We start from the raw sequence: 10799 nt of genomic DNA on the forward strand, positions 1-10799 counted from the left end.
AACCACAGAATCTGCTAAACCCTCTCCAGCTCCCAGTACTCAGCCATGGTGTTCCTGGTCTGCCCGCCCAGCTGGGAGCACACAACCTTCACCGGTGCTTCCCTTATCTCAAGTAAAGACGCCTCGTACCATTCCCTGGAGATCTCAGTTGAGTCCTACTTGATAAGGTTGACTTTTTTCAGTGTACTAGCTTTTACTTGTTTTAATGTCTTTTTTGACTGCTTTAGTTGTTTACCACAGTCAACCTGCAGACACAGGCAGCAGTGCTGGTACGCGTTACAGGGCCCGAGAAGACCACCGGCTGTGCTGGGGTGAAGCCCCCTTCTGCACCATGAAGGCTAATAGTAACGGTGGGTCCTAAACATCAGATTAAGAGTGGTGCTTGGTTCTGGTGGTGTGCAGCATGAGCACCCCTGACACACAGACAGGCCCATAAAGGTCAGGAGAACCTTTCTGAAACACAGTGCAAAGGCCGTTAACTTTGGGAAGTATTTGCATTTTTAAGGAGGTGTCCCTAAGCATACTGAAAGGTACTCCAGGTAGGCTTAACTCAGTTACAGCTGGGAGCTTAACACATTTTTATCATTCCCCAATTAGTGGTGTTTAATAGTATTAGATCCTGCGAATAGCCAGAGGAGGGTAAGTGATGCAGAGTCGCCTTTGGATGGGTCTGCAGTAAACTCAAAGGAGACCTTAAAATAGCATAGGGTGTCACTTGTGTATTGTTTTAAAACAATGCCCAGCTGTTGTATTCACTTGTTCTTATTTCTGTTGTCTCTGTGAGATGCTGGTAAATATACATGCAGTGATGATGGATACTGTAAAAACACAAAAGGAAAAATAACCCCTCCTGTCTGTGAACCAGGTAATGGGTGAATGTACAAAATAGTTGGAATTAGCAGTTGCTTCCAAATCATTAACAACCTTTCAGCTGGTCCTGACTGTTGCTGGCCCACGGTCACGCTCTGTTACAGCTGGCGAGGCAGACTGTTCATAGGGTGAGGCCGAAGGACACAGCTTGCTTTGAAGTCACGCACTTGAGTGCCCCTGAGTTGGAACTTCATCACATCTCCCGCAATGAAGGGGCGAAGCAGCTCCATTCTGCGGTGCTTGTTGCGATACCAGCCTGCAGTGCCCACCGGTGCGGGGCTGGTAACAGCTACTCAGCTAAGCCATTCCCCTCTTCATGTCAAGAGTTTAGTAGCGGGTATAACAGGGTGGCTTGCTCAGATTTTCGTTTAGTACCTTTAAGTTGATGAGGCAGAACCACCCCAGTGTAGAATGTTCACTTTGAAAACCAGATTACCCCCTTCATGTTACTGATTTTCAAAACGGCAAGTGCTACAATTGCTGTTTAACAGGGAGGAACAATAACAAAACTAAAAATGTTATGATAACCACACTGTGTGACTGGCACTCCCTGGAGTTATTAATACCGACCTAACATTTATCTCTTAAATTGTTTACTATTGTAACATGCCTTGGTCTTGCCTGAGGCTCCCTATTGCTGCTAGCGCTGCAGAGTAATGCCACAAACTCGGTTCAGTTCCCCTTGAAGAGAGGAAAAAGCTGAACCTTCAGTTTATTACAGCTCTTTTGGAGAATGCAGTTTCATAAATAACTAAACTGTTGTTGCTTTTAAATTGCTGGGCATTGTTTGCAATAGGAAAATTGAACCACGCTCCAGAGGTATTTGCGGGGGGGAAAAGCCACTGAATGCCCTTCCTGCAGAGTACTGGGCTGGGGATTCTTAATTTTTTTTTTTTTTAATGCTTGAAGTGCTGAATAAGTTACTCTAAAATTATTCAAGATTCAAGACTGAGTTTTGGAAAAAACATTTTACAATGTAAAAGCGTAATTGTTCTTCTTATCTTTTACATTAGAATATCCATATATTCCAATTAACTTAATTTACATTCAGAACAAATACTCACTTCTCTGTGCCCAAATTCCTAAGCAAAACTCTCTCTCTTGATTACAAAACGTTTCCAAAGGATGTATGTAATACTGACTAATGAAAATTGTACTCTAAATCAAATATTCATTTGCAAGCAATTTTACCATTCCAAAACAATATAGGAATTGCATTTAGAATCATTAACTTAATTTAATCCATACAAGCATAATAATTCAGTGTCCAAATCTTAAAATGTTTAACAGTTAGTTATTGCTGTCTTCATTGTTTTGCAGTTTATGGAACGCAGAGAAGTGGAACTGTGGAGTGTATGCATGGAGGATGACGAGCCAAGCCTGGAGAATCTCCCTGGCAAGTGCTGTTAATTACAGAGCAAGGATTAAGAGGTGGTTCGCTTTTGTATGACAACTGGGTTCTAACAGCTGCTTGTGTTGTAGTTGATCAAAGAATCCCCTCAGCTTTGAGGATTGAATTCGGGATTTTGAACAAACACTCCTTTTGTTATGAAGAAGCCCAGGCAGGAAAAATTTTTGTACATAAAGGTTATAAAAATGATCTTGTCGACTTTGACAATGATAACGTGTTGGTTAGACTGGAGCACAAAGTCTCAATTAGCACCAACATCACACCCATTTGTTCACCAGGAAAAGCAGATCTCAAGTGAGACAAGTGATGGGAGTATCTGTATCGGGGCGGGGGGAAGAACCAAGATGAGAGGCTCTTCTGTTCTGCTGCTGTATAATAGTATAGTCAACAGCCAGAAAGGACGTACAGATGTGTACACAAATAAACCATCTAATGGAAACCCCCTTCTGGTAACAGCGGAGCTGAGGGGAGGAGGCAGCGTGGGCCGCCTGTAGTGTAAGGTCGGTATTGGGTCCTGGGGGTCAGACTGTGCTGTGGCAGGGCAGGACAGGGTCTATACAGGAGTCACCAATTACAGCCCTTAGCTTGTAACATAATTCCATATAATTCTTTGTATGTAATTCTTACCAGCTGCTGCTTAGATTACATTAATCTAGAGTATTTAAATATTTAGAAAACAACATTAAATCCTTGATGTTTATTAAGCTTAACAGTTCTGTTAAAGACAGAAAAACTTGAGTATCTGAACACAGCTGTTAAAAAGAAACTTTTAGACTTACAAAATTGCCATCTGCCTAAAGAAGGCATTACTCTGTACTTTATTTTAAAAAAGGAAACAAAATGTACTTTTTAGTACAGTGCTGTGGATTCTTGTAAGACTGCAGGTCCTGAATGAACGTACGCCCAGCAAAAGCATGCAGACCATCAAGGTACCCTGCACCACTCCCTCTTGGGTGCTGGTAGTTGAAGACTCGCAGCAGCACCAGCTGCACACTGTACTGGGGGGCATTTACTTACGATGCTGTACATTTCCAAGTACCTCTGTAGGGACCTGCTGTACAGCGTAGGAGCAGCTGTACAGCACTTGCCTCAAAGAAGCTCCTGCCGTCAGGTGCAAAACCCCTGTTTTTCTGAACATAGTTTTATAAAAGAATAAGCTTTCACATTGAGATTTATAATTTCAGAACATGTTCAGCTGACAACAGATTCTTTGAACTAACTGGAAGCAATGTTATAAAAAAAACCCGTTTTGACAATATATATATCCCCTTACAATTTACATAAAAAATCCTTTCTTGCATCTCACATTCATTAGCATTTCACTTTCTAATGTAAATGAAGTCTCTTTAAAAAAAAAAAACATGACTCCAAACACTTCAGTATGTTTACAATAGTAGTTTATTTACTCACTTATAAACACTAGAGTATGCAACGCAGTTAGAAAATACTACTAAAACTTGAACATTATTCTGAAATTTTCAAGGATTTTGTTTGAGGGTGAAGGAAGGCTAAAACTATTAGCAAAGATTACTCAATGCTGCAAACCAGCCTGTTAAAACCTAAACCTGGACAATTTAAACAAAATTAAAGCCATGCTAATGACAAAAACTTACCATGAAGTTCCTTGCAGGGGGGGTCACAGTTAGTCTTTGGAGGTCCCAGAATACCATTTTTAAGTGTTACTCAGCAGAAGTAGCTGGTAATAGTGCAAGTGCTAAAATGCAAAATTCACAGATGGTACAGAGTTTGGAGATTATTCTGACAGGTGCAGGAAAAAATAAAAATCTAAGCAACTTTTTGCAGTGGGATATGAACAGAGGTGTGGGATTAATCCTCAGCCTGAGTGTTTAGAACCCCTCTTTAAACCCTTCAAGATGTACATTGAGACCCAGCTTTTTTAATACTGCAAGCCTCAATATAATACACAGTAATGAAGTCATAACAGTTAAATAGGTTAAAAACTGTGTAAATATCCATATTCAGAATGGTCTTAGCTACAGCACAGTAGTATGGTGTATGAAAAATATGGGTTGAGCTGCAGTGGGTTTCAGGTGCAAGTACATCAATCAATTCAAGTTCCTGCCACCAGTGGAAGTGATCTTCTACCAGGTTCTGCTGAAACATCCTGCTCTTTGTCAAGAAGCTGCCTTAGTTAACACTTCTGCACCTGTAATAAAGTCTACGCACATTTACTAATGCTTTATTCAGCTGGAAAGTCTTTCCTGTGACTAGTTTTAAACTTGAGTTTATAGCTTGCTTCTGAGCTGAAAGTGTTGCAGAAGCCTAATTTCCATGAGTGGACCAGTCTAAAAACAAGTTAAAAACTTACATCCCCAAAGGAGATGCTGTGGACAGAAATACACCTCGACAGTGTTTGTCTCCCCCAACCCACTTCTGATGAGGAACTCCAACTCCTAAAATAAGAATTAAGTAATGTTCCTTGGTACAGATGCAATCTGGAGGGAACTGCTTACCATTCTAGGTGCAGGCACCCAAACATGTGGGAACTGGATTTTAGGTCTATACATATCACTGAACAGTGCAAAAATACAGTGGATTAAAGTTGGGTGTCAGGTGCCAATACGTGGTGAGCGGTGGCTCCGTTTGACTTGTCAACTTTTAGAGCATGCTTATCTGAAACAAACCGAATTACTGCAAAAGAGCTTTACAGAAGTTCATCTCAAAAGGGTAAAATTAATTAACTGCTATGAATTCTTTGCATTCAGGGCTGCAAAACAAAGACACATATTACTTAAATCAGTTTTATTTAAGAATTTCCTACAGTGACAAATCTTATAAAAAGCATCCAAACACGAAACTGCAGCAAACAGCATTCTTATGGATATCTTACAGACAGTGGAACTTCCACCCTGAAGAGGCACACTGAGCTCGCCAGTGATCTCTGCGACAAGAGCTACTGCAAAGCACACCACAAGCTCAATGTTCTCATCACAAACCCCATCATCTTCAATTCACATTACCACACTTACAGATCATTAACAGAAAAAAAAAACACACACCATACAGCATTCACAGCAGTTGACATAAGGGAAAAAAAATACAAATATTCATTTCACATAACACATTCAACTAATTGATTAACTAGGTATAAAACCCACTTAAAGTCTTCCACATATGGATGTCCTTTGAATGCAATAAACACTCGTACTTTATTTGCTATCATTGCTCTCCGCACACTCTCTCACCAAAGCCACAGGATTGAGAGACATCTCGCCAAGTAAAATAAAATCCCATAATGCACCACCAGGTCTCTGCATGCGCTCTCTCCTTTATCTCGCACATACCAGCCCTCTCATGCCTCGGCACCACCATCAATCCCACACAAGGTTTCAAAAGTTCAAACAGCCTTCTGGTTCCATCTCACAGCCTTGCGTTCATAGCGTTGATACGACTCCATGAAATAAAGAGTAGCGGATAAAAATGGAACACCCACCGTCTAAGACGCAGCATGTGCGGTGTGATGAAGTATTCTTGGATGAGAAAGCATGTAGACAGAAGTATTCCTAAGGCAGAATATTTACAGCACTGCTTTCAATGAAGTGCTTCTTCCATACACATTTGAAATGAGATGAACTGCGGAGATTAAATGAAGCCTTCATATCGTACTTTAGTATGGAGGGGAGACAGTGTTAAAAAAAACACAAACGAAACAAAAACGACACTGTGTTCTCCAACTGGGGCGCTTGGAGAGTCTTATGGTGGGATCAAATTAAAAACAAGAGGGAGAGAATGCTGTTTCTGACCAATGGTTTCCATTTTGAACATGCAAAGAATTCAGGTAGCCGGGAAACAAGGGACAAAGTATTACAGGTGAACCCTTTCCTATCGATTGTAGTGTTAGTTTACCTATCGGGCAAACAGCAGTCCGCTTCCAAACATTCAGTATTCCAACAAGATATGTAACAAAACTTAGAAAATTCCTTTTACCTTTCTTTTTTCTTTTTTTTTTTTTTTCTTAAAAAAGAAAAATGTCAAAAATACTGCTGAATATACTGCACACTGAACAAACCAATTTGGAAAATTTTAGTATATATGTAATTTACAGTATACTTACCAGGAGTTAGAAAAATTTGATTTCCCACCATAGAGTCAGTATCAGAGCCCACTGCGTCTACATTCCCCAGCCTGACGATTTGGAATCCATGCTTGAACCAAAGCCTCCGTTAAACCCACTGCTGGAGCCCGCGTTCGAGGCCGAGCCCCAGCCTATCGCTGCCCCCGAGTTGGAACCGCCGTACGAGTTGTTTCCTGAACTAAAGCCCTGGTTCTGCTCCCGCTGCATGTTGCCTTGAGGCTGGTTGTTTCCCGAGGGCCCCGACTGGTTCTGCTGACTAGCCAGCATGCCCATCATTCCCCAGCTGCTCTGCAGGGCTGCCTGCGCCGCTGCCATCATGGCAGGGTTGATGCTAAAGGCTCCGAAGTTCATACCGCCACCCATGTTACTGCCCTGGTTGTTACCCAGTCCTCCCCCGCCTCCTCTGCTGTTGCCAAACCCCCCTTGATTCCCAAAGCCTCCCGGATTACCACCAAATCTTCCACCTCTCTCTAACTGTCTATTGCTATTGTGCTTAGGTTCAGCATTGGATATATGTACGCTGATTCCTTTAATGATCAAGTCCTCTCCACAAAGGGATTGGGCAACCTATAAGAAATAAGGGATTGATTAAATATGTTAGACTTCTCTTCTTTTAAAGTCAGTAGTACAAGACAAAAAAAAACCCCACATGACTCTGAGCAGATACTTAACCTGCAAAGGAAGCATACGCATATACTTAATCCAATTTGAAGCGGTTTATCTTTGCATTCACTACTATACTAACTGCAGTATAAAAACCCATCTGTACAACGGCATCTGGAAAGTGTAACCTTAGACAGTTCAATAAAACAAACCAAGCTAGTACTGCTGGAATTCTCTAGACAGTGGACAAGTAAGTGTCCATGTGTAATTCCAGAAATAATGCTTTATCAAGCTACTGAAATGTAGGCTGTCTAAATGTGAAGATTTTAAAATATTTTAAGACGTACCTGATAATCTGCAAATGTAACAAAAGCAAAAGCTCGGAAGGGTTTAGGAATGAAGACATCTACCACTTCTCCGTACTGGGCAAAGAACTGTCGGAGTTCATCTGCCGTCATGTCCTCAGTGCAGCGCCCAACAAACACTTTTCTGCTACGCAAAGGTTCATCAGGACTTTGCTGGAGAGAATTGAAGGGGGGAAAGAAAAAAACGAAAGAAATCACAACTATCCTTGAGAAGCGAGTTACATGATGGTAAAGGCCTCTTTTAATCCTGCCTGTTCTGAGGACTGAAGATCGAGAAAGTTTGAGATTGTAAATTACAGACCTAAAAAAAGTTCTGTTCGGAACATGCCTGCACCTTGGTACAGATGGAGAAGAGTCACAAAAACATGAAGACTGGAGCAATACACAAGAACAGGGACAATGCCGCTGCAGGAAAATGCCTTTTTTTTTTTTTTTGTAATAACTGCCTATATACACACAGGAAATAAACAGAAGCTTCAGGTTCAGTTTTGAATTCAAAGACTCATTCCCTAGATTAGTTATTCCGCCTGCGTTACTCTCCATTCATTCATGCAGCAGACAAGTTAAGCAGGTACTGCTGGACATTAAAACACAGTTTCAGATTTCCATCTGTAGTTAATTCCCCCACATAACAAGCTATTTTCCCAACGCTTGTTGTTCACTTCCTGCTCACCCACCTCCTCCCCGTTTTCCTTCCTTGCTCCCACTTGTCCTGCACTTGTCACAGACTCAAAAGCCATATCCAAGACCAAATTAATAATCTGTTCGTCTGCTCACTTAACACAGTTACTGATTGCTATGAGGTGCACTTCGAGTGTTTGGTAAAACCAAAACTAGCAATAAATACAAAAGTACCTTAGAATTGGGAAGTTTACAGTCACACCATCTTCCATCTATCATGTGCCGCTGAGACATTACTTTCACCTGGGTTTCATAATCCGTAAACCGAACAAAACCAAAACCTTTCGAGTGGCCAGTTTTAATATCCTTCTTAACCTAAGACAAGAAAAAAAAAAAGGCTTTTAGAAGATCACAGAAACTGCACACCTGTATATGTGCCTTAATGACGTGCTATTTACCAGTCATCATCTTGATATTCAGATCGCCAGAAAAAGTACACAGAAAGTTCTGATTATCTCACTCTATACGCCTACCTTTTCTTGCAAAAAATACCTTAATGTTATATAGTCAAAGCGGGGGCCTGTGACACCTACAAGTCAGAATTATTAGCTCGCTTGAGCCCAAGCATAACCAAAAATGGGATATAAATGTTTTGTAGTATTGTGATGTCATAGCCAGACCAGCTGTATAAACAACGTGACCACCAAGGGGGCAAACCCGTGCAACTGCACACAGGAGGCACCCAAGTGACAACAGATGCAGAACAAGCCAAGTGCAGCAGGGTCGGGTGAGATCCCCCTTCTGGGAGGATAAAAACATCACGCATGAAGATGGGAGACAACTGAGGAAGGTTTATGTCCCGACTTCTGCCATTGAAAGCCCTCATGCATGGCCAGGCCATCTCGGCAGCTCAGGCCACCGAGGTCCCAAGCACCCATGCTAACCAAGCAGTACCCGCTACACTCCGCTGACGCACGATACGTGCGTTACAGACCAACAGTCTGGTGTAGGCAGTGGTAATACAGACGTAACGCCTAGTACAAAGCGTGCTGTTACTGAATGAATTTAGTAAAGTTCTGTTTGAGAGTTTATCAGTCTTGTAAACCACTCCCATCGCAGCAATCTAATTCCTTAACACATATCTATAAGTACACACATATTAGCTGCAACAATTAGTAACAGTAATATAAATTAAAAAGCTCTTAAAAACACTGTACCCATTAAGCTAATCTGCATAAAATATCCCTGACCATCTGTACCTACACAAGCCTGGAGCTACAAAGCTGACGGAACAGAACGCAACCTAGGGACAGACAGACACAGCTTCAGACCTTCTCTGAGTTTATACGGCTGCTTGTTTCTACCGACTTCGTCGGAAGACTGATTTCTACCTAACATCCCTTACTTGAGCTGCAAAAGGATTTTACCTGCACCATCAAAACTTCTCCAAACGTACTGAAATATTCCTTTAAGTCTTGTTCAGTGGTTTTCCAGGGAAGACCCAAGACTATTAAATCTGAAGTCTTCTGTACTGCTCGTTTCACTTTCACAGCTGATGATGCATCTGTTTCATCCATTTTTCTCTTATTATCTGAATATAAAGAAGTATATTAGACATCATCCTCAACTCTGGAAATTGCTTCCACTGATTATGAAGCACATGGTATAAAATCATAGACTGTTATGAGAAAAAGTACACAATAGAAAAGACACACGCCAGCTGCTGGGAGCATATAATCCAGATCCAACTGCCTACAAATGTTAAGGAGCGAAGAAAGAACAGTCTACACTTAAGTCCTCCTCCAAAATGCAATTTTGCATTAGTTTACTAAAGTATTACCAATAACATTCACAGTCCTATGAGGATGTGGAGAAAACAGGATTTTTTAACATGAGTATTTTATTAGCAATTTACTTCCCTTTTTTAGGAAGGGAACAGGGAGAGGGAGGGTGTGTGGGGGCGTGGTCAGGCTCCTCTATTCCTGAGCATTTTCAAATGGTACCTCTGACCACACCATGGCTTGAGGAGCATCTGTGAGAACACAGAGATCCCGTCACACCACAGTCATCAGAAGTCTATATAAGTCTGTGAACCCTCCAAGGATAATGCAAGATTTTGTCATTAAAGTGCTTGGATAGGTAGAGAGTTAAAAATCTTAACTGCACATCTGAAAACTGAGTGGGGTCAAATCTACTCTGCAGGACAGATACAGGAATAAAATTGCTGAACTTCCAAAAATCAGAGGGTTCATCAGTAATACTGTAGCCACATCACATTAGCAGTGACTCACACAGACTTCGTAACCGACAAAGCAAGCTTGCACGAAAAAGCCGAAGGAACGAAGACAAACCTTTGGGGTAATTAACAACATAGACCAGGTTTCCCCACCCAGCTTCCGGCGCGTGCAGGATGCCCTCCACCAGCCGGACACCCCTCATGCACTGCGACACCGGGTTCCGGTAGCGCAGCCCGCAGGCCCCGGGGAACTGGGCGGTGACGGTGGACAGCAGCACGGTGCCGTCATCCTCCGAGGGGATCTCGATGGGCTCATCGTTCTCATCCTCCGTCACCCGGATATACTCGGACATCTTTGCTGGAAGTTGCTGAAGTAGAGGAGAGGGGGGAAAGCAGGCATAAGCCATCACCCTGTTTCCCTTGATTTGGTTTTCACTTTCCTAGCCCTAAGGCATAAACCCATCTGTATTTATTACACAACGGGGCACGCCGAAAAGCGTTATTCAGTGGCGTTCAAGCCTCGGGCCCTGCCGTACCGACAGACACACGGACCAACATCTCAGCCCGCCCCGGAGCCTGCGGAGGGACCGACAGCGA

At 42.2% G+C, this 10799-nt stretch overlaps 1 protein-coding gene across 1 annotated transcript; it reads right to left on the reverse strand.

The window, feature by feature from the left end:
• Positions 1-5029: 5029 nt before the first annotated feature.
• TARDBP (TAR DNA binding protein) lies at positions 5030-10563 on the reverse strand. Its single transcript, XM_009889554.1, has 5 exons — positions 10318-10563; positions 9394-9557; positions 8201-8341; positions 7328-7498; positions 5030-6944 (listed from the first exon to the last, which is right to left on the reverse strand). The coding sequence occupies exons 1-5, from the start codon at positions 10553-10555 to the stop codon at positions 6414-6416; spliced, it is 1245 nt and encodes a 414-aa protein (XP_009887856.1). The 5' UTR covers positions 10556-10563; the 3' UTR covers positions 5030-6413.
• Between the last annotated feature and the right edge of the window lie 236 nt (positions 10564-10799).

Source organism: Charadrius vociferus, unplaced genomic scaffold (genome assembly GCF_000708025.1).
Source record: "Charadrius vociferus isolate BGI_N301 unplaced genomic scaffold, ASM70802v2 scaffold477, whole genome shotgun sequence".
NCBI lineage: Eukaryota > Metazoa > Chordata > Aves > Charadriiformes > Charadriidae > Charadrius > Charadrius vociferus.